General features: G+C 35.8%; 1 protein-coding gene across 2 annotated transcripts; it reads right to left on the bottom strand.

The window, feature by feature from the left end:
* Positions 1-1,157: 1,157 nt before the first annotated feature.
* On the bottom strand, positions 1,158-24,489 carry FBXO4 (F-box protein 4). Of its 2 annotated transcripts, XR_014023311.1 has the most exons (8): positions 24,114-24,489; positions 22,785-23,020; positions 19,755-19,975; positions 17,183-17,258; positions 16,893-17,068; positions 10,945-11,120; positions 7,790-7,929; positions 5,614-6,452 (listed from the first exon to the last, which is right to left on the bottom strand). XR_014023311.1 is itself a non-coding variant. In XM_081304383.1 (7 exons), exons 1-7 carry the CDS (start codon positions 24,300-24,302, stop codon positions 7,840-7,842), a joined length of 1,164 nt encoding a protein of 387 aa, XP_081160509.1. In that variant the 5' UTR covers positions 24,303-24,487; the 3' UTR covers positions 1,158-7,839. The 2 variants fall into 2 exon arrangements, 1 of the variants encoding a protein (XP_081160509.1); XM_081304383.1 differs by having other exon boundaries at positions 1,158-7,929; positions 24,114-24,487.
* Between the last annotated feature and the right edge of the window lie 216 nt (positions 24,490-24,705).

Genomic DNA, 24,705 nt, shown 5'->3' with positions numbered 1-24,705 from the left:
ATTTAAACTTAGCAAGGCCCTAAAAAAACTCAGTGAGTTTGTCTTGTGTCTAAATAAACTATTTAAAAGGGGCTGTGGATATGGCTCATTAATTGAGCATCCCTGTATTCAATCCCAGTACCAATAAATAAAACAATACAGAAAACCCCCATTTAGATGGTGTCCAGTAGGAAAGCCATCCTACAGGATGAGGACAAGAAGATTTTGAATGGACTGGCTTTGTGGGTTTCCCACTCATTCTATTAGCATTAGATCATAACCTTTCTTGTCTACTTATCTTTTTTATGGCTTCCTCCTTTTCATATTAGAAACTAAGCATAAAAATGTGTGGTTCACCCTGAGTCTTTGGGTCTTCAAGTTGAAGACTCCCATATCACATAAAATTATGAGCAAATAAATTTGTAATACTTTTCTCTTGTTAATTTGTCCTTTGGTGTAGAGGTGTCAGTAATGACTCTTCATGATGAACAGGAAGGAGATTGCCCTCTTTTTCACCCCTATGGCAACATCCAGGTACATGACCCTACCAATCACTAAATTTTTAATATGTTTATTTATCAAAAAGCGAATGCATTCTTCAAATATTAATTCCTTTTAAGTAGAGAATTCAGTAAAATTGAATGGATGATCACATCATGAACATTTTAATGGATTTAAGTATTATTTCAAAGCATTATTTTTGTGTTTTTTAAAAAATATTTTTGTAGTTGTAGATGAATACAATATCTTTATTTTATTTACTCATCTTTATGTAGTGCTGAGGATTGAACCCAGGGCTTCACACATGCTAGGCAAGCACTCTACCACTGAGCTACAAACCCAGCCCTATTTTCATGTTTTTATTAGTGCATTATAGTTATACACAATAGTGGGGTTCATTTAACATATTTTTAAATGCATATGGCATAATTTGCTCCACTTAAATCCCTAGTACTTTGCCTCCTGCTTCCTCCTGCTCCCCTTTCTTTTCTCTATTGGTCTTTCTTCTATAATTGTTACCTTTTAAATTGATGAATTACAGTGATATATAAATGTGAAATTCATTACGATATATTCACATGTTTATATAGCATAATTTGGTCAAATTCATTCCCCAGTTCTTCCCCTTTCCCTCCCCTTCTGCCTTCCCCTCAACCCCCGACATCTGGATTGTTCCCTTTAAAAGCATGTAGTGGCCTTCCTTTGTCTCTTCTGATTAATTTTTGCTTGAAATTTGCTTGGTCACATATGAGAATAGCTACTCCTGCTTGTTTATGAACTCCATTTGCATGTAACATCTTTTTCCATCCTTTTACTTTTAGCCTGAGGATGTCTTTTCCTATGAGTTTCTTGAAAACAATATATGGTTGATCCTTGTTTTTTAATTTATCATGGACAGTCTTTTAATTGGAGAGTTGAGACAATTTATATTCAGAACTACTCTGGAGAGATGTTTAAAATTATTTCCATTTATTAGGGTTTGTGCCATACATTTAATTTGTTCTTAATTTTCTTTTACCTAATTGCTCTTCTGAAGAGCTTCATCCATTTGAGAGTACTTGGGTTTGTTTTTGAGTTCTGTCTGTAAACTTTGAGTGTTTTCTACCAATGTAATGGCCATGAATTCTTTTGTTTATCCTTATGGTGGAAAGTTTTCATTTCTTCTTCAATTCTGAACGACATCTTTGCTGAATATAGCAATCTTGACCAGCAATCGCTTTCTTTCAGAGCTTGGATTATCTCACCCAAGTCTTCATGAATTTTAGAGTCTGAGTTGAGAAATCAGAAGTAAGCCTTATTGTTTTACCTCTAAATGTGACCTGATGTTTTTTTCTTGTGGTTTTAAAATTTTATCCCTATTCTCTATGTCAGTTATTTTGATTTGATGTGTGTTTTGGAGAGGATTTTTTTTTTTTTTTGGTTTTGTTTGGTTTTGTTTATCTTCTCTGTTTGTGGTTCTACATGCTCCTGTATGTAGATGGCCATATCATTCCTTAGGCTTGGAAAATTTTCTATTATTTCACTGAAAATTTTCTTAATGTTATTAGCCTGTATCACTATGCCCTCTTCTATCCCAATGGTTTTTACGTTTGGCCTCTTAGTGTTGTCTAGAGTTCTTGTATATTCTAATCACGGTCTTTATTCTTCTTTAATGTCTACTGAGTGTTCCAATTCTTATACCCTGTTTCTGGAGCCTGAAGTTCTGTCTTCTATGTAATCTCATCTCTTGGTGATACTTTCAAGTGAATTTTTTTATCTGATTCATCGTATAATTTCTAGGAGTTGATTGGTTTTAGAATGTTAATCTCTTTATTGAAATGGTCTTTCACCTCTTGTATTTGGTCTCCTGATTCATTTCTTAAAATATATTTTAGATATTCATTAATAATCTTAATAACTTTTATAATCTCTCTATGGAATTTAATTCTCTTTCACATCTGTGTGTTCCTTTGGGGATTATAAATTTTGGGAGGAAACTTGTTTACCTGTTTCCTCATGTTATTAGAGGTCTTGGACTTGCATATCTGTTAAGATGGATTTCTTTTCCTCCTCTGTGAGGATGTTCTTTGGTGTATAGTTATCTTTTTTGTAATAAGTCCTATGTTGTGGGTATCTCTTAGTCCCAACACATAGCCTCAATGTAATCCAAGTGTTAGTTTCAAATGCCAATGCCATTTAGTTTGCTACGGCAGAACTGCTAGTTTAATTCATTCTTGGAGGACTACTGCAACACTATGGATTCACCTTATCTATTGTTCTGGAATCTTTCTTTGATTTTGCTGTAGGAGTAAATGTCCAAGACCCCCTTCCTTCCATTCCTATTTGGGGCCTGGTCATTGGTTTAGGAGTTTTGTCTCCCCTAGTGTATGTGTTAAAGTATTGTTGAAGCTTCGTCATGGATGGTTTGTGTGTGGAGCAAGGTGTGCTGTCATTTGGCTGAGTTGTGGAGTACTGATCATTATACAGAATTACGATAACTGATCTGTGCCTACTATGACATCAACAACACCAATTACCACTAAAAGAGAAATAACAGGGTCAGCATTTAACAACAGCAACATCAACACGTCATGAATTATATCTAGCATGAAAACAAAGACCAGGTATTAACTACTCCCTCCATAGAACTAATAACCACAATACCATGAATGGTAGAGGCAGGAATTATAGAAATGAAATAGTTATAAAAGATAGTAAAATTACAGTTTATTAAGAGAAAAGAAAATGGAATATGAAGGCAAAAGTTTAAAGTATTAAAAAAGTAAACAGAGGAAAAGCAAGAAGGAGGTAGCAAGTGATGGCTATATATATATAAAAAAAGAGGGAGTAAAAAAATAACTAAATATGGGCTGAGGTTGTGGCTCAGTGGTGAAGCACTTGCCTGGTATGTGTGAGGCACTAGGTTCAATTCTCAGCACCACATAAAAATAAATAAATGAAATAAAGATATTGTGTTCATCTACAACTTGAAAAATTTTTTTTACAAAGAAGCAACTAAACAAATAAAATGAGAATGAGAGAAATTGGCTATTGGAGGGGAAGAAAGGAGAGAAGGAGTGATAAGACAAACAAAAATAAAATAAAAAGTCAAACCCAAACGAACAAAAACCCCTAACCCTCTAAAGTCAGAATAAGATGAAATAACAAATGGGTAAAAAAAATGATAAAAATGAAGAGATGAAAAGTACACATATACATATATATGTATCCACAAACAAATCAGCACAGCAAGAATGCATGTGTGTGTGCACGTGCATACACACACAATACAGAAAAGAAGGGAAAAAAATCTTAGCGAAAAATAAAGGCACTGTTCTCCACTGAGGTAGTCAAAACTGTTGAGAATAATGGATGTTCACTACCTTTGCCTACTTCCCTTTGTTCTGTTTTTTCTTGGACTGTGTACAGCTCTTAGAGCAATGGCTGGGTATTGCTAAACCTGTCTTGTTGAGTTGCTCACGAAGCTGCTGGTTGGAGTGGCCTCAACTGAAGTTGGTTGTAAAAGCTCTCAGCTTCCCTCCTCATCAATATAAGGTAGGACAGAATGGGAAGTAGTGAAAATTGGAGTTTTGTCTGATCAAACTAGTTAAAATGCACTCCCAGGGCAGGGCTGATGTAGAGTTCTAAATGTGAAGTCCAACAGCTAGTGTTTAGCCCTGATTGGCCTTGTAATTTTGCCAGCAGTATCTGCTCTAGAAAGAAAAGCTTCACCCACTCTATTGCCAAGCAGGTATCCATCTATGCTGGGAAATATCAGGACTTCAGGGGCCTCCTGAGAACTGCACTTGTAGGAGAGAGCAACTAACTCTGCAGGTCTCTCACTTTCCACCACCCACAAATGCGGTCATGGCAGGACCAGGTCCCAAGTAAAATGTGCCCACCTGTGAAGATTCTGGGTTTTCTCTCACTGATCCCACAAGCTGCCAGACCCAAAGGGAAAGCAAGCCACACTCTGCTCTGTATCCCTAGCCTGAGTTCCCTGGACACAATCCTTTTTTTTCCCATTTCAGTCAAATCCTGCCAGGCACACTCTGTACCCCACAGCAGGCACTTGCTGGGACAGTCTGATACCACTTGTTACGATCTCTTGGGCTCCAGCAGCAGAAAGCTAACATGTGGCCGCTTTGAGATGGTTCCCCACCTCAGCTCCACTGGCCAATAAAGAAATACAGAGTACTTTTCAAACACTAGCTCTACATGCTGCTTCTGGGTCAGTTAACATCACACTGCCTCTCTATTCCATAGGTTCCCCATGCTAATTTTTTCCATAGCTTTTCTCTCTTTTTGCCTATATCACCCTTCCCCTCTTTGGTGAACAGTTTCCCACTGGCACTACTGGCCTGGCTCTTCAAAATACCCAAATTTCTGTTTCTCTGTGATTCTGATATTGAATTCCCTCTCATGCACTTTCCTGGTAAGCAGTGAATCCCAGACACAGAACAACTGAAAAATGTACCTTCCTCTGATATTTCCTCATCCCTTAAAGCATTATTTTTCATGGCTACATTTATTTTTTCACTTATCATTCATTCTAAAAATATCTACCCAGCATTCACTATGTGCCAACCATGATTTTACTGATAAAAATAGAGTAAGGAAGGAACAAAATAGAAAAAATAATAGTCATTTTTATAATTCTCACTTGATATTTCTTTACATAGTTGTATTGTTAAATATTTCTCAAACAGAGTGACCTATGCTATGGTTGGAATATGGATGGTGTTCTCTAAAGGTCCATGTGTAAAGTCTTAGTCTCCAATAATAGTACTAGCAGGTGCTATGGATCTTGAAGAAATGGAACCTTTTGAGAGGTCGTCTCAAATACAGTCCATCATCATGGTAATAATCATAATTTCACAAGCTATACATATTATTATGTTACTAAAAGTAATAAAAAATGATAAAGCTTCTCTTTTCTACAATGATTTCAGATTAGGTCCTTATCCTAGACAATGGTGAACCATTGAAAATTTCTCAGTAGAGGAATTACATAGATTATATTTCAACTCATGTTGAAATATAATCTTACACAGATTATATTTCAAATCATGTCAAAATATAATCTCCATTATGAGATATTCTCATAGTTTAGGAAAATTATTTCAACAATAAAATGGAAAATTATATTCCTTGACTATAAATAAAATATTCCCTTAACATGTGCTTAATTTAATTGCAGTTGCAGAACTGAATACCTTGATATATTAATAAGGACTTCTATATAATTTCTACAAAACAACAGCCTAAGATCATTACAAAATAGCATTTAATTATGGTATCAGTTTTCTAGGGATGCCATAACAACTATACTATAGACTATTTTAAAGAACAGAAATTCTCACAGATTTGCAGGATAGAAGTCCAAGACTGAAGTGTCAGCAGATTTGATGTCCTCTCAGGCCCCTCCTTTTTGCTCGCAGAAGGCAGTCTTCTTGCTTTGCCCTCCTGTGGTCTTTCCTCTGTGCACTGTCATCTCTGGTGCCTCTCCTTCTTATTAGGACATCAGTCACATTGGACTAGTGCCTACCGATGTGCCATACATACCTCCTAATTAAAGGTCCTATCTATAAATACAGTCACATTTTGAGGTATACATGGAGATAAGACTTTAATATATGAATCTGTTAGGACACAACTTAGACCACACTTACTAATTAATACATGTAGTTCATACACCATTTAGAGTGGTGCACATTTTTCACATTACTTTTCAATAGTGGTAATATAATAGCATTTGGGTGATTAAACACTGATGCTTATTTTTTCCATGACTAGTTAAACATACCTATGAAATAGCTGTCACACAGGAGGAAATAATTTCAGAGAATGACACTGAAAAATCCATAAACACTGAGCATGTTAGTGTCAAATTGAAGCCTTCCCACAGAGGAGAAGTTATTTCCCAAGATACTTACAGGCAGTTCTTGGTAAAGGTAAAACTTAAGTCCAAGGTAAACATAGTGATCCTCTTTCTGTACATGAGATTCAGAATTTAAGACTTCATGGTCATACAGATAGAGTTGGCATGGCTGGAATTTGTATCTTGCTCTCCAGAGATTGCATATATAATTATTTTTACTTTTAGTCATCCTAGATAGTGCTACTAGGGAAATGATGAGAATTTAGTGAAACATAGAATTCAGGAAATCGCTTTTTAATTCACGATTGTAATAGCTTATAGCTCTTTTTTACTTAAGTGAAGAGATTTTCAGGCTCCACATCTCATGACCTCTCTACTAGATACACAATGGCATGAACTTGAATTATAATAGAATTCTTCACTTTTCTGTCTCAATTTCTTCACCTAAAAAATTAGAATAATATCACTGCTAGGATTTTAATATGGTCTGTCTCCTGTGAAACTCATGTTGAAATATAATCTCCATTATGAGATATTAAGAAGTATGACCAAGTGAGATCATTAAGGGAGGATTAGGGCTCTGTCCTCATGATTGGATTAATAGGTCAATGGGTTATTTGGAGAGTGGGTCTGCTAAAAAAGACTAAATGCACTAAATGCAATTATATGTTACAAATTTTCTCTCCAAAAACAGAAATTAATTTAAATATAGATTTTTACATAAATAACATGTAGATATTTATGCTCCCTTTAATAAAATCTTAAAATCCTCCAGTTCTAATAAGATAGTAGGGTGTTTCCTCTGCAAAATGCAAGCAGTTTGTAGAAGGCAATAATATACATGTAAGTCTCTGGAATGTTTTCTCTATAGATATGAATAAAATTTAACCTAGTACCATAACATCATCATTTGAAAATAATAACTGCCAAGTAAAGCTATTTTTCACTGAACTAGTATTAAATATTATCTTGCTCTCTACTATTTCAGAAAAGAAGAGAGTTTGTATGGTCATAATATTAAATATAGTTCTAGTAAAAGCTTTATTCTTTACAAAGTGGAACTATTAAAAATGGATAACAAAAAGCTTCCTTTCTGATAACTAGTTATGAATTCTTGAAAAGACCTTCTGGGAAGCTTAGAAAATTTGCTATTTCCCTCTAGGAAAATCTTTGTACTGAAAAGAATAGAAACCACAAGGAATAAGTGTAATACAGGCTTATTTTTTTCCAGAATTTAATGTTTTTGTAAAGAAATAAAATATAAAATTTATCAAAAAATTTAAAGGTTCATTTGAGGCTAAATACTAGGATTGAAACTCTTCTTGTAATTGATTTAAGGTTAAAAGTAAACATAATATAAAAATACAACTGTTGCAGCTGTACAATATAAAGCCCACCTACAAAAGGTAGGACAAAGGTAGTTGTCTGAGAAAATATACACATAATGACCTTAGTAACAAATTTCAAATGGTTTCAGTTCCCAAGGTCTAAAAGAAGGATCATCTTGCATGCTTAGATTCCACTTCTTCAAGAATCCACTCTATGCCATTCAAAAAACCAGTTAAAGTTTCAGCCTCCATATCCTGGACCTATGAGCAGATAAGAGAGAATGTTGTCAGTGATAAATTGAGTCCAAAATCCTGTGATTTTGAGGGATATTTTCTAGACACTTTAACAAAAAGAACTTAGAATATCTCAATAAATTTTGGGTAAGTTACTTAAGTGCTGTCTTATAGAATACTTAGATAAAAAATATTTTCTTGTATCTTTTCTCTAAGATGCAAATAACTAAATGAGAGATGATTATAACTAATACCACAGAAATACAACTATATGCCAACATATTGGAAAATCTAAAGAAACAGACAAACTTCTGAACACATAAAATCAACCAAAATTGAACAATGAAGATATAGAAAATCTCAACAGTCTAATAATGAACACTGAGATTAAATCAGTACTGAAAAGTCTTCCAACAAAGGAAAGCCCAGGATCAGATGGCTTTACTCCTAAAGTTGATAAAACTTTTAAGGAAGAACCAACTCTCTTCAAACTATTTCAACAAATTGAAAGGGAATGAATTCTTCTAAACTACAAGACAAGCACTGCCTAATACCAAAACCAGACATGCAGAAAATAATAACAAAAAAGAAAACTGTAGATCAATATCTAATGAAAAAAGATGGAAAATTTCCTGATAAAACATTAGCAAATTGAATTCAATAGCACCTCAAAATGATCTTTCATCATGATCAAGTGGGATTTATCCCAGGAATGCAAAGATGGTTCAAAATATATAAATCAATAAATATATTGCATCATATCAAAAACCAAAAAATCATATGATTATGCAATAGATACACAAAAACATTCAATAAAATTCAACATCCCTTCATGATAAAAACTGAACAAATTAGGTATAGAACAATCATTCCTCAGTATAATAAAAGCTATTCAACAAACCCACAAACAACATTACACTGAAGTTTCAGCTTTTCCTTTAAAATCTGGAACAAAACAAAGATGCCCACTCTTATCAACATAGTACTAGAAGGCTTTTATTCAATAACATAATGAAAGGCTTAGCCAAAGCAATTAGGCAAGAGATATAAATTTAATTTTTTTTAAATAAAATCCTTGCAAATAAGAAGGGAACAAGTCAATTTATTCCCATTTATTCAATTTATTCCAATTTGTAGATGATATAGTTCTCTATATATAGAAAAACCTAAATCCTCCACTATATGATCATTAGAAATGCTGAAAGAATTCCGTAAAATTGAGGGATATAAAATCAACATACAAAAATCAACAGCATTTTTATATACCAATAATGAGATTTCTGAGTAAAGAATCATTAAAGGACTCTCATTTGCAATAGCTAAAAAAAAAAAAATACAAAGGAATCAATTTAATTAAGGAAGTAAAAGATTTCTACAATGGGTGGAGAACAGGGAACCTTGACTTACTGTTCCTAGGAATATAAATTTAAGAAAACAGCATGTAGGTTCCTCAAAAAATTAAAAATAGAACTACCACATGATCCAGCAATCCCCCTGCAAATGTATCCAAAGGAAAGGAAATCTGTATGTCAGAGATATCTGCAACCCCATGTTCACTGAAGTACTAGTCTTGACTGCCAACACATTTAGAGTCAATAAATGATAAAGATGTGATATATGCATATAAAAGAGTACTATTCTACCATAAAAAATGAAATCTTGTCATTTGTGACAACATGAACTGAGATCATGTTACACGAAATAAACCAGGCACAGAAAGACAACAACTACATAATCTCACATGTGGAATCTAAAATAATTTAATCTCATAGTTGAGAATAGACCTAGAAGCTGGGGATAGTATGGGCAGGGAGGAATGGGGAAAGATTTAGCAATTGATGCTGTGTTACAATTAGATACAAGTAAGAAGTTCCGGCCTGCACACTACAGCATAGTAGGGTGATGACAGATAACAAGAATGTGTTCTACATTTCAAAAAGCTAAAAGAATGGATTTTGAATGTGTTCATTATAAAGAACATTTGAAAAGAATGATATGTTTAACCTGATTTAAACATTATACAATGCATACTGGTGTTAAAACATTACATGGTACCCATTAATGAGTATAATTTTCATATTAGTATTAGTTTAAAATATATTTTTTAAATAAAAAGAGTCTGGGAAATAGCTACTCCTCTGACTAGTAGAGCTAAAACTCCCACTATTCTGGAAGTCTTCAACACACGTTCCAAAGAGTCTCTGGAGCTCCAGGGAAGATACGAGGGAAGATGGAATAAAATCTGCTAACATTTTCCATGAAAACATTTCCAACTTTATCGTTTCTTTACCTGTTGTCTCATAGGTTTTCATGTCAGGTTTCATTCAAAGAAAGAATTCCATGATTAAAATAAACTTTGCGAAGTAATAAACTATATGCAAAATCCTGTTTGTTTTGTCTTTTTTTTTTTTTTTGGCAATGCTGCGATCAAACCCAGGGCTTCATGCATCCCCAACCATACTCAATTACTATCTCTCTGTTTCTGTGACAGGAGAGGCAAGTGGGGAACAACTGGCTAACTGAGATATTAATACAATTCAAACAGCTCCCATCAATAAAGCTCTTAAAATTGACTTTAGAATGCTGTTTCATAGAAGAGGATGAATGTGAAAGGATAAAACTTTTATTATTTGGACAAGTGACCCCCAAATTTCAAAGGCTTAGTTGCTAGGCCATGGTACTACTGCAAAGTGATAGAAAGAACCTTTAGGAGTTGAGGCCTAGTAGGAGGTCTTCTTATCACTGGGGACATGCTCTTGGAGGGGATATTGGGATTCCAATGTCTTCCTTTTTCTGTTTCATTCCTGGCCATGAGGTGGATGAGCATCCTCTGCCATGTACTTCCACCATGATCTACTGCCAGGCCACAGGCCCAAAAGCAACATGAACAACTGACCCTGGACTGAAACCTACAAAACTGTGAGAGATCTTCTAAGTGATTATCTCAGGTATTTTGTTACAATAACAGAAAACTAATACAAAACTCAAATAGATAATAGAGTGAAAATGATATTTTTGTCACCAAAGAAGTTAGGACCTTACCATCCATGGGTGGTTTAGAAGATTGAGATGCAGCTCATGTGCCAAATAAAAACAGGGCATTCTTTTTACATCTGCTTGAGAAGTACAAGATAAAACCAGCATTGGTCTTCCTGAAGATCCAAAAGCTGGATCTGTCATTGCCATGATGCGAGAAAATTCATCTTGCCATTCATGTCCTAAGAAATGTAAATCAAAACCTTTAATTTATATAACCTCTAATGATTTTTAAAATCATAAAATTAAATTTAAAATGAACCAAGTAAGGGAAAAAACTTTACCAAGCTCCAGACATAACAAAATGCCTCTTTCTGGTCTTTATTGCTTTGTCATAAAATTAGATTAAGGAATCTTTCAAGGATAGGAATTTAGGTTAAGCCAGAGGAGGGAAAAAATCACAATACTGTTTGGAAGTATCTGGAGTTTAAATGTAAATATCTTTTATATAGATATTTTCCCTCACAAATTCTGTAGCTGTCACTATCCTTTCTCTTCCCAAAGTCTTTTTTTTTAATATTTATCTTTTAGTTGTAGGTGGACACAATATCTTTATTTCATTTTTATGTGGTGCTGAGGATCGAACCCAGTGCCTCATGTGTGCTAGATGAGTACTCTGCCACAGAGCCACAACCTCAGCCCTCAAAAGTCTTAATTTCAAAATTTTAGCGTATATTTGGTCCAATATTTTAATTCAAATTGATTATCATTTATTGGAGTGTTTACATTTTAGGTTAAGATACTTAGAATTAAGCATCTTAATTCTCAAATGACCCTATGACCCTTTCATAACCCTTTTCCCTTGAGTGGTGGAGAAGCATGCAAATATGATGAGATATTGCTAAGCTTTAGGACACGGTTGACTTTAGCAAAGTAGAGGCTGAGCTAATTAGTAAGCCTTTATGAGGGGTTCTTCCCAGTGAGACAGGATGAAGAGAGATTCTGGATTTGAAGATGGGAGGGAATACAGGGCAAGGAATGTAGGTGGCCTCTAGAAGATGAGAGCAGCCTCAGCTGCCAGCCAGCCAGAAAACAAGGACTCCAGTTCTTTCACAATGAGCACCTGAACTTAGCCATTAACTCAAGTGACCTTGGGAGTGGATTCTTCCCAAGAGCCTCAAGACAAGGATGTAGTCCATCTGTACTCTAACTTCAGTCCATGAGACCATAAGCAGAAAACCTACTCCTACCTTGCCTAGACTTCTGTTATACAGAACTGTGAGCTACTAGGTGTTGTCTGAAGTAGTTTGTTACATACAACTGAAAATGAATAAAAGATGTAATGTAACTATCAATATGGTACATTTAAATCTAGCATTTCCTTCTTGGATTTGACTCTCCCATCAGTTCTTTGTTCATTTTTCCCTTTTTGCCTGTCTTCTTTTGTGGTTGAGTTTTGTTTATTTGTTTGTTTTTTAAAGATTTCACTATTGGTTACTTAGTTATAACTCTGTTAAACTTTCATGGGGCTGGGGTTGCGGCTCAGCAGTAAAGTGCTTGCTTTGCACGTGTGAGGCACTGGGTTCAATTGTCAGCACCACATAAAAATAAATAAACAAAACAAAGATATTGTATCCATCTACAGTAGAAAAAATTAAAAAAAAACTTTCAGTAGTTGATCAAGGATCTATAGTCATTTTCTGTTGTTGATAAGGTGTTGGGGATTGAACCTAGGGCCTTACACATGCTAGGCAAGTAGTACTCAACCACTTAGCCACATCCCCAGCCATACAATAAACATTTTTAAATTGTAATAATTTACCTTTAAGTAATACAATATGATTATACATACAGAAGAAACACCCAATAATATACTTCAATTTTGCCTATGTTCTATTATCTTATACTTTACTTTAAAATAGCATATATCCATAATCCAATATTTTTCCTTTAAATAATTATGAAAAATTAAATCAGAAAAAATATCAGATATGCAACTGTTTCTACTTATAGATGCAAATTTTTATCTGGTGTCATGTTCTTTGGTCTGCAGAGGTTCCTTTAAGATTTTTTATAATGCAGATCTGTTGGCGATGAATTTTCTCAGTGCTTGGCTTGACTGTGTCCCCCAAAATTCATGTGTTGGAAATTTAATCTCCAGTGCAAGTGTCTTGGGAGGCGGAGACTTTGGTGGCAGGGATATTCAGAGTTCTGCCCTACTGAATGAGTTAATGTCAGCATAACAAGGGTTTATGGGAGAGGGTTTTGATTTTCTGCTATGTGAGGACATCGTATTTGTTCCACTTTCCCTTCCACTCTCCATATCATGAAATACAGCAAGAAGGTCCTCACCAGACTTCAGAGGCTAGTGCCTTGATGTTGAATTTCTCAGCTTCCAGAACTCTACAAAATGTGTTTTGTCCTTTATAAATTTGACAGTATGTGGTATTCTTTCATAGCAACACAAAGGAACTAAAACATTCAACTTCTTTTCTGAAAAAGCCTCTATTTGCTCCATTTCTGAACAAATAATTTTGCTAAATATTGGATATTTTTTTCTCTGTTGCATTCTTGTCTTGCAGTAATTCTGTCAGGAAGTTTGCTGTCATTGTTACCTCCAGTCTTTTATATGTATATTTACTTTTTTTCTTGACTGCCTTCAAGATATTGTATTTATTTATGGTTTTCATCAGTTTGATTAATATGTAATTCTCTTTGTACTTATCTGGCTCAGAGTTCTCTGAGCATCTTTAATCTGTGGTTTTTTTGTCTTTTAGTTATTTTGAAATAATTTTGGTCATTATTCAAAATTTTATTTTTTTCCTATTTTTTCTTTTACATTTTGAGGCTCCAATTGCACAAAAGTTAGACTAGAATTAGCATACTACATTCTGCAGATCTGTTTTGGCAAATAAATTTGGATTGGAAAATAGCCATATCTATCCATTTAAATGTTGTCTATAACTGCTTTCACACTAAAACAGCAAACTTGAGTGAGAAAAATTATATAACTCATATGCCTAAAACATAAAACATCTAATATTAAATCTAAAACTCTTAAGACAAAAAAAAATCAAAGCAGGATTTTTTTTTAAAGGCATTTTTTTATTTGTTCTTTTTAAATATACTTGACAATAGAAGTGTATGTTGACCTATTATACATATATGGAGTATCCCTTATTCTAATTAGGACCCAATTCTTGTTTGTATATGATGTGGAGTTTCACTGATCATGTATTCATATATGAACACAAGAAAGTTATGTCCAATTCATTTTACTGTCTTTCCTATTCCCATCACCTCTCCCTTCCCAACTACCTATTCTTGTAAGAAAAAGTTTGCTGATGCCTAAGTTAGATCACTAGATAGGTTTTCCCAGCTCTCAGATGCTTCTGTTTCTTACTTTATTTTTATTTTTTCACTTTATGTTTTAACTTGAATTCTCAGTGACCTATCTTCAGGTTCACTATTTCTTTCCTTTGTTGATAAACCCACTAAAAGAACTGTTCACTTGTTTACTATATTTTTATCTCTACCATTCTTATTTTACTTTTACAAAATAACTTCCTTTTTTCTGCTGAAAATTCTCATCTGTTCACACATATTGTTCAACTTGTCCTTTATATCTTTTAACACATTAATCATAATTATTTTAATGTCCCTTTCTGAGAGTGCCAACATACAGTCCGTCTCTGGGTCTGACTCAACTGGCTGCCATATCTATTGATAATTTGACATTTATTTATTTATTTATTTATTATTTTTTAATCTTTTGAGAAGGAATATTGGTAGTTGGCCAGGCTTGTCTTGAAATCCTGAGCTCAAGTGATCCTACCACCTCAGCCTCCTGTGTAGCTAGAACTACAGGTACATGTCACCGCATCCTGCTTTGATTTTTTGTTTGTTTTTGTCTTAGGAGTTTTAGATTTAATATTAGATGTTTTATGTAGAAGAGCAGTAGACTGCAGTAAAGAGGATTTACTCCCAGAAACATGTTTGCTCCTTCTACTCCTTCTTCTCCCTCTCCCTCTCCTCCTTCCTGTCCCCACATCTTTCTCCTCCTCCTTCTGATAAGCAGTGATTTGGGTCAAACCAGTCAGTTATTACAGAGTAGGACTGCTGCTACCTTGTTCTTAGTGCAAGAACTGGAATGTGAGTTTCTCTTTTCAGAGTTTTTGCTTTCCCCTCAGCTTTTAGATCTTCATACCTATACAACTAAGGAGGAAGGGGAGAAAGCCTCTCCATGCCCTTCCCTCAATCCCTAAAGTAGTTATTATTGGTTGTTACTTGGTAGGGCTACTGAGACTTCTGTTTTCTTGCACCAGCCTCAGTTGTGGGGAGACCCTGTGTACTTGAGCCTCAGTGGTAGAAGCTTTTTTGGTGTTCTGGCATGTCTAGTAAATTCTGCCCTATATTGGTAGAAAAGTCTTCAGTGCAAACTTCCTGTCCTCCCCCAGAATCAGCAAACATAACTTTTATAAATGCAGAATCCTTAATAAAGGGGGGATTCCTATCCCGCCCCTGGGGCAGAGTGCTTTTGCTTCTTCATTTCTCTGCAGCAACAGTTAACCTCTGCCAGGAATCAACAAGCAGGGGATTTCTAATCCCATCCTGGTGGCAGACAGCTTTGGCTTTTATTACAAAGGAATATAGAAAACAGGAGGATATGCCTATCCTTTAATAGCAGCTAATCATCACATGCATGACTGTATCATAAAGGAGGGTAACTCATAGGCCTCCTGCCCCTACCACTAACCTTCATCTGAGCATTTAGTGGAGACCACTGGAAAAGAGCTGTTGAGTGCAGATTATCTTTGTATCTTGAAACTTTTTTTTTTAAGAGAGAGAGAGAATTTTTTAATATTTATTTTTTAGTTTTCGGTGGACACAACATCTTTATTTCATTTGTATGTGGTGCTGAGGATCGAACCCAGCGCCCCGCGCATGCCAGGTGAGCGCGCTACCGCTTGAGCCACATCCTCAGCCCTCTTGCAACTTTTTAAAATTTATATTTCTACTTGTTTTATAGAATAATATAAGAATCAGACTGGAAAACTAGATAAAAGTAGGGTGTCTGTTTCAGTTCTCAATTTTATCTCTAGCACTAAATATAGCATTTGACCTCAACAACTGTTTCTGAATAAATGAATGTATCATATATTTGTTTCAAAGTTTTCCTTTTGTAGACATCCAAGTAAAAACAAAAATAATTTATATTATGAATAATTTCTCTAGATTTTCAAAGTATAATAGCTTCCATGCCTAATGAATTATAGGAGAAATAAATTCAGTAGAAATTCAAAACAATGTATTAAAGAACTTATACATATAATAGTGTTCACTACATATAAACAATATACAACAAATATTTATTATATATTTACATTCTTGTTCACAAAGGATTTGGGAAAAATTATAATACTGGCTCATGGCCCAATGATGTCATAGCTTCACGGCTAAATAGCATTGTAAATGGCAATTTTTCAGAATACATGGAGAATGTCATCAACTTACCAACATAATTAATTAATCTACTTAATTAACACACTATTCCCATACCTCCATTTTTGAGGTTAAAACAAAAGTAAAATTTTTCATAGTCATCTATATAAATTGTTTAAATAAGTCAGACACAGAAAAAAGATCAATAATAAAAATGCAGAAGCATACAACCAAAAACATTATATAACTATAGTATCAAATTTTGACATGCATAAGAATTTCCCAGGTGCTTATAAAAAATAGGTGTCCAGGGCATACTCCAAGTCTATGAATAGCAATCTACCAGCTGTATAAAAATTGGGTAACTGTATGTTTCACAAGTTCTCCAGGTGATCCTAATATATAAAGAGACTCGTGAATCCAATATTAATAGTAACACTCATAAAAGCCGAAGTAAAATTGACAGTCATATTACCAAGATGGTACAGTAAATACTAAAAAAGCATTTTCTTATTTGTTTTATACAGAATAATACAGTAGTATTTTTTAAAAGAATATAAGATAATGCTTACTTTTATGGGCTTCAGCATTTGCAACATAGATGAACCCATCTACAACTTCACACACTTTCTGGATCTGTGGAATTACAACGTACCGGTTTCCCTGTTGGTCATCTCCTTCACTCTGTAAGTTGAACATCTTGTTGACTGCACTTGTATGTTCTTCCCTTGCTCTGTCTCTTTCCTTTCTATAAGAAAAATGTAAATAAATATACATCATATTATGACACTAAACAGGTTCCATTCCCCACAAATGTTCCAATCCTAATGTTTCAAGTGGGCCACCAAGTAGTCAACCTTACCTGGTAGTTGAATACAATATCAGGATGTTGAATTTATGTTGGTTGCTCAACTGAAAACTGACTCCTGATCCAATACCTAAAGTATAAAATTACAGTCATCAAAATAAATCATTAATAAAGACAGCAAAATATAAAACTGAAAAAAATACCCAGTGAAAGCAAGAAGAGCAAAAAAAAAAAAAAAAACTTCTGACAAGTTATGTATAGCTTTGGAATAAAATGCAATGTTTTGTTGAAGAAGATGCTGTATGCAACTTTTATTCACATGGCAATAAAAATACAGAGAATGAAGAACTGCTAGGTTCTTCATGTCATTTTTCACTAACTGCAGATATACTGATATTTTGAGTTAGACTGAGCTTAGAATCCTGAATTTGCTACTTAGAGCTATATACTTGAGCACTTCCATTTTGATAAAAAATGGTAATAATATATTTTTCTTAAAGTTATTATGGGGCTTAACTGAGATCCTATATGTAAAACTCCCAGTACAGTGACTGAGAATAATAGGTGCTGAATTTTATTTTTTTAGATTGTATATATGAGTCATTTGACACTGTTATTTGTCGCTCTTTGTTAACCTTTTTTCATCCTTTGACTGGATTAACACTCAGTGGTTGATTTTCTTCTTGTTGCCTGGAATAATAGGTTCTGAGAATTACCTCTTCTTCTTGCTATATTAATGTTCTCTTATTGCTATGTAAGCATCCTCTTAGATCTGTCTACTTTATCCTCGCTTGCATCCTTTAGTCCAAATTATCATTCTCATCTGAACTTCTGCAATCAATTCTAACCAGTCTCCTATATCCTCTTATCTTCAACTATCCTTCTGATAGCAGCTGGAGAGATTGCTTTATAATATCTATCTAATTGCATCTCTTCTTTACAAAGTCATTCACTGCACTTCAGATAGAGAAATAATATCTTAACATAATCTGGCCCCTACTTAGCTCATTAGAGACAACTCCAGGCTTCTACACCTTTAATCTCTGCCATATAATGAATCTGTTTGTTTAAATAAGCTATGCCATGCCATTTCAGGTCACCATTCTAGGCAACACATGTAAACAAGTGTCATGACTCTTGGATAATGGGACTGCAACCATCCCAGACCACATGACCCTGGTCCTCTAGCCATCAATTTTGGTGCTCCACCAAGAAATCATGGAAATAAAAAAATCTACCATGCTTTTGAACTTTGGTTTCATCAGTTTAACTCCTCCAAATTGTCCTTTTAACACATCTAACCTCAGTACAACCTGTCCTAATACTGTCCTGTACTTATTCACCAATGAAGTAAATTTCTTCTCTGATCTTGTAGAGTTTATGGCATAAGTAGAGTTACATATTTAAGCAATACTTCAGCTTCTGCTAGAGAATGGAATTTCCATTTTATAACTGGCAAATTTTACCATAGCCTCCATCTCTTCTTAAGGTGCTCCCCCCATCTAATGGACTTACCTGAAACTGACCTGCCCCTAGGTGCTACTTCTCTTGCCATGGACTTCAAGTAACAAAATTGCTTATTTTCTCACACTTCATAGTAAATAAGGTGGGAATGATGTTTCTTTACTCTCAATACCATATCTAAACCATTACTCACAAACCTTCTTTAAAAACTCCATCCATTTAAGAATCACAGCTATAGCACCATCTTGTTTTCCTCAACCATGTCATTTATGAAGAAATAGTTCCTTCCCCCAAATATTCACTGAAGATTTCTGCACCTAGATCATAATCTTCCTCTCTATCCCCCCAAACTTCCAAGTTCACATACACTCCATTTGACTCTCAAATCTCAACTTCTAGCTCAGATGTTGCTCTTAATATCTGAGTGCATAAAGTGATCCATTTAGCCATTCATTCACAAAACATATATGGAGAACCTACTATAGCCTGGCACCACAGATACACTTAAGAACAAAGATGGCAAGATTCCTGGCCTCATGCAGCTTCTACTCAAATGGATAGCTTATAATAGGCATCTCTTCTTTGATCTTCCACAGAGTTATCAAAGTCAAAATAATCCAAAGAAGTGCTGTTGTTCTCCCCATACTGATCCCATTCCTAACCCCTACATGTCTGCATCCCTACATCTAATAGGTGCACTCAATAAATGAATATGTAAAGCCTAAGTTAAATTGGTTATTATATATCCTAACTTTCCAAATAATTAAATACTTTTTTCATAGAGAGGAAGATGATGATTTAGCTTTTTTTTTTACATATACAAACATATATCAAAATCCTTTGCAATAGATGGTGATTGTCTTATTCTAATAACCTTTTCTTAAAATAAACATGATACCTGCTGTTTGAATATAATATCCTGACAAGATGTAATTTACTTTCATATAATCTTAAATTCTGGATTATACAAATTTAAGGAATTAAGAGGAAACTTACTGCTTACAATAACTACACAATTTTTTCAGTCCAGTGTGATCTATAGGAGGGCACCAAGTTACTATATTTCCTTACTACTAAAGAATTAAAATGAGTTAATTTGCCTTTAAGACTATAGTCAAGTTCAAAGTATATGAATTATTATGTACTATAGACATAAAATTACCATCAATCTGCCTGTGAGGCAAACCAGCAGTTGGACTGAGTTCCTCAGAAGACATCAAGCTCAACACCAAAGATGTATTCAGTTCTTCCAAACCTGGTCCAAACATAGCAAATCGTGGTTCATTCTGAATGATTAATGAGTGTAAAAAGGAGGTGACGGCTCCATACATAGGACGGCTGGATTTTGAGGCTCTTCTGGTATGTGGACAGCACATTTTATAACTGTATAAAATTGTCACAATTAGAAATTAACACAGAAAACATTGAGCCACTTGTTTATTTAAGAACACATGTTATTATCAAGCTGGACATAGGATAGGACCATAAGTATTATACAGTCCCAATCCACTAGGAGGACATTACCATGGCAGGGAAAAACACAAGGTGCTGTGGGAGTGGAAGTGGCTCAGACACTGAGGAAGTCCTCCCCAGGAAGTGGCTACTTAGTTTCTCATTTTCCATTTAGATTCTTTCATAGAACACTTAGTCTAACATTTATTTGGTCAGAATTTACTACATAGCTCATTGTCCTCAACCTGAGGAAGTTTTATTCCCCCTTTCTGTAATATTTGAAAACATCTAAACATTTCTGTTTGCACAACTGAGGAGAAAGGGGCCACTCTACTCCATCTAGTGAGTAGAGGCCAGGGATGCTGCTAAACATCAGACAATGCACAAGACAGTCCCCTACAACTACTGGTCCAAAATGTCAACAATGCTAAGACTGAAACATAACAATAAGCTAAACAATGACAATAAGCTACCCAGAAAGTATAAGTTTCATGAGAAGCGCTTTATAAAACAAACTAAGGCCACCAAAATTAACAAATTTCTTAGTTACTCCTATTACCAGCCTAAAATGTAATAGTTTGGTAAGAGCTAGCTGTAGAGGGAATGCTTAAACATTCCTTATAAAAAAACGAGTAAACAGTCATGTGAAAGAAACAATTCAGTTTCTTTCAATACATATAAACCTCTAAACTAATAATCAATTTTATCAGATATTAAAACAGTTATCCAAAATGAAATAGAACCCAATGTCCTTTGTTATTGCTTGGACCTGAAACATCTCCCAAAGGCACATTTGTCAAAGGCCTGGTCACCAGCCTGTGGTGGTACTAGGAGGAAGCACAGTTCGGGGCTCAGTGGAAGAAAGGTAGGTCACTAGGGTGGGGTAACATTCCCTGGGAGGGGTATTAGGAAGCAGACCCTCTTCTGTCTATCTCTTTCCTAGCCACCACATGGTAAGCAGCTTTGTTCTACCAAGCACTCTGAAATCCTAAGTCGAAATAAATCTTTCTTCCTTATAATTACCTCAAGTATTTTGTAACAACAAAAGAAAGCTGGATGACACAACCTTTAAATGAATCAAGTTGCCAAAGACAATTACTAAGCTAACAAAATCATCTCTATTAGTAATGAAACTTGTAATTCACACACACACAAATTTAACTTTGAAGCCAAGTAGCCTCTCCACGCCTTACCACTTTAACTAGTTATTAAGCCACTTAGAACTCCATTTTCTTCATCTGCTTTGTTGAGCAATAACATCCCAGGGTTGTAAGGAATAGAAATAATTACATAATCACAAATGGCAGTTACTATGATTGTTACTATTCCCTGGGGAAAATATGGTTCCACATCATCAGATAAACTTGATGTTATGGTTGGCTATGGGGGCAAATCAGAGGTATTGCCCAACAAGTTACATAAAAGGTGGTACTTGTTGATATTATATACAATACATTATGTACACTTTCATCAAGTAGCTTGATGAGACATAATGGCATATGGATTGAAATAAGGAAAGACTAAATAAGTTTAATAAAATTTGGGAAAAAAATCCTATTGGGGGCTGGAAAAGTAACTCCTTCACAGAATGCTTCCCTACGAGGAATGAAGTCCGGGGTTCCATCCTCAGCACTGGGAAAAAAAAAGAAAAAGTTCTACAATAGCTCCTGATTCTAGCCAAGGAAAACAATTCTTACCTAAAGCAGAGATACTATAAAATTTATTTTACAACACCTTAACTTTGGGGTTCTCAAGAAGGGAGATTATATTTACATTCAACAACATTATATGACTTTGAGGTAGCATGACAGGGTTCCAATCTGAATAGTTCTTTATAAATGTTAGACAAATCACATCACTTCTTTGAACCTCAATTCTACATCCACAACACAAAGACAAAACCCTCATGTTGTATGAGAACTGAATGAGTAAATATACATAAAGCATCCCCCATAGAATCCAATATACTGCCTTTGTTCAATAATTCTCTCACATTCATGATATTTAAAAATGTAACTACTTTTGGATGATAACAAAATTTTATTTCCCAGAGTCTTGAGGATAATTTTCTTCAATGCCAAAAAACTACTTTCTCATCTCTGGCCATTCCTTTTCTGAATTTGGAAAAGTATTTTTTAACAAAAAGATAAGTGTTCCAAAGATAATGAGAATGTTAAGTGTTTTATTTCTTGCCATTCTATTATGGTTTGAATTTTAATTGTCCCCCAAAGACCCATATGCTAAAGGCTTGGTCACCAGTCTGTGGCACCAATGGGAGATAGGGCCTACTGAGGGAAGTTAGGCTACTGGGGCTATGCCCTTGCTGGTAATATTGGGGCCCCAGGCTTTCCTTTCTCTCTTTGCTTTCCAGCTGCCATGAGGTGGGCAGTGTCCTTTGCTATACTTCCACCATGATATACTGTTTAGCCACAGGCCCTAAACCAATAGCGCCAACAGACTAGGGACTAAAACCTCTGAAACTGAAGCAAAATAAACTTTTCCTCCATTAAGCCATTTAGCTTAGGTATTTTTTATTAAAATACTGGTTAGGCACCATAGGGAAATGTTAAAGCTGAAAGGTCTATGAAGGAAGTCAATTAACTCAACCTCTAATTTTGACAACAGGACACTTAAGACTCAAAATCCATGCAAAAAATCAATAGCAGGGCCTGAGCTAATGTGGACTCTTTATAGGTTGAAAACGAATATCTCTTTTTAATTCATAAAACTAGATACTTACACTGCCATGTAATCAAAAGATGCGTTGTCAGTGACCTCAGATATAGGCTTTTTTAAGATTTCTACATCTGGAAGAGACTTCCAGTCAACAGAAGACCAAGAAGGAAGATCCCGCAACAGAAAGTATCTCCACAGAATTGGATCTCGTACAGTTTCGTTCCAATAATGATTTGTACTTCCCAGCTGACACAGATCATGGGGTGAAAGAAATGACAAAATATATAGCTGGACATCAATCTGCAACAGAAGAAAGCAGTAGCTCAGAAAAAGGAATAAATAATTTATCTTGGAAAATTTATTGTTGATGATAAGTTGAACAATTAACAAAGAATTATACTGAACTACCAGAGGTCAATTGAACTAGTCAGCATTTTTAATAGTTAAATATATATATACCTTCTGCAGAATTTTTCCTGCCATCAGGAGGAAAAAAACTGAACACTTTAATTTCTGACAAACTGAAACATTCTTGAAACACCAGCTACTGTCCTGCTATTTTTTCAAGCAAAATAATTATAAGCTCCGCAATTTCTTCTCATGGCTATTTTGATATAGCATTCATTTAAGTTAATTAGCTAAGGAAATAATTTATTCTTCAAAATAAAACCTTTATCAAGTGAACAAATTTCTAATCTTACCATTAGATCAAATTAAAGAATGGAAATTTGTTATCTGATTTCCTATCTATAATTTATTAAACTCTTTCAAAGAACACTGAAAGGAGGAGAACCTTGGAGGCTTTCTGATCCTGCAGTTTTCAATTTGGGATGAACAATAGAGCAAGGTATCAATAATCCAAATGATGCACAGAATTGAAATTTTCAGGGATTTCCGTTCTCTCCATTTGTCTATCTGCCTACAAAGTTTAACACTAGATAACTAGTATAATCTTTGTGGCCTGTTGTAACTTGAGGCACTTACTTTCAACCAAGTGGCAGTTTTGATCCTAATACACAATTAGGCAACAGCAACGTCCTGGGAAAGTGTTTAATACTCTGAGCCTGAGATAAAAGCTGCTGAGAACCTAACTCTGGAAGAATTTCGTAAACTGACCCTGGGTCGGAAAGTCCTGTTTCTCACCCGGATGTGCAGGCTGTCCTGGGACCCAGTGCGGCCTCAGGGACAGACAAGAAAGCAGCGCTCTAGCTGGTCAGCAGGACAGCCACAAGGTGTCCCGTGACCTTCGCCGCCTGGGGAGGACCAGGGTCAACACCAAGGCCGTTCCTGTCAACTGCTACTGCCCGGCTACACAGCCTGAAATGGCACCAGGAGCGGGGACCGCGGAGGCCCGCAGTGTGAGGCCCGGGCGGCCTCGGCGGCCCTGGCTCACCGGCAGCTGCGTCAAGGTGCTGGTGTCCTCGTCCGCCTCCTCTCGGGAGACCGTCCGCACGGTTCTCTCCTTGCCCACCGACTGCCAGAACGTCCTCCAGCCGCTGAGGATGGCAGCCTCCAGGCGGCCCCAGTCGCTCGGGGGCGGCGGCGAGGAGCTGGTTCCGCTGCGCGGCTCGCTCCCTGCCATGACCCCCGCGCCACGTCACGCGCCGGGGCGTGCGCTTGCGCTGGGACCCGCTCCGCGTCGCGCCGCGGGACTGGGCAGACTTGGGCCCAGTTCGGCTCACAGTGCCCTCCAGCAACCGCTTCCGGGTTCGCTTAGCTGCTGGCCTCTGCCGCAGACCCGCTGGCCTCACCCTGAGCCATAAAAACCTCTGGCTCCTTAACGACTTCCCGACTTTAAGGTGTTCCCTCTGGCTAGAGCCCGGTTCCTCTCGCCTGGCCGGGCGACTGCTGCTTGGTGGAGGAATGTCCCTCTTCCACTATCTTGGACTTAATAACCAAGTTGCTTCCTTCTCAGTACTTAGGCATGGGCGGGTTTTTGTTTTTTTGGTTGTTCAGTCAACAGTTTACCATCTCATCTTTTGGAG

Source organism: Spermophilus citellus (assembly GCF_964194105.1).
Source record: "Spermophilus citellus genome assembly, chromosome: 1".
Lineage (NCBI taxonomy): Eukaryota > Metazoa > Chordata > Mammalia > Rodentia > Sciuridae > Spermophilus > Spermophilus citellus.
Note: the sequence above shows the minus strand (reverse complement) of the source record. Positions and strands in the feature narration are given on the sequence as shown.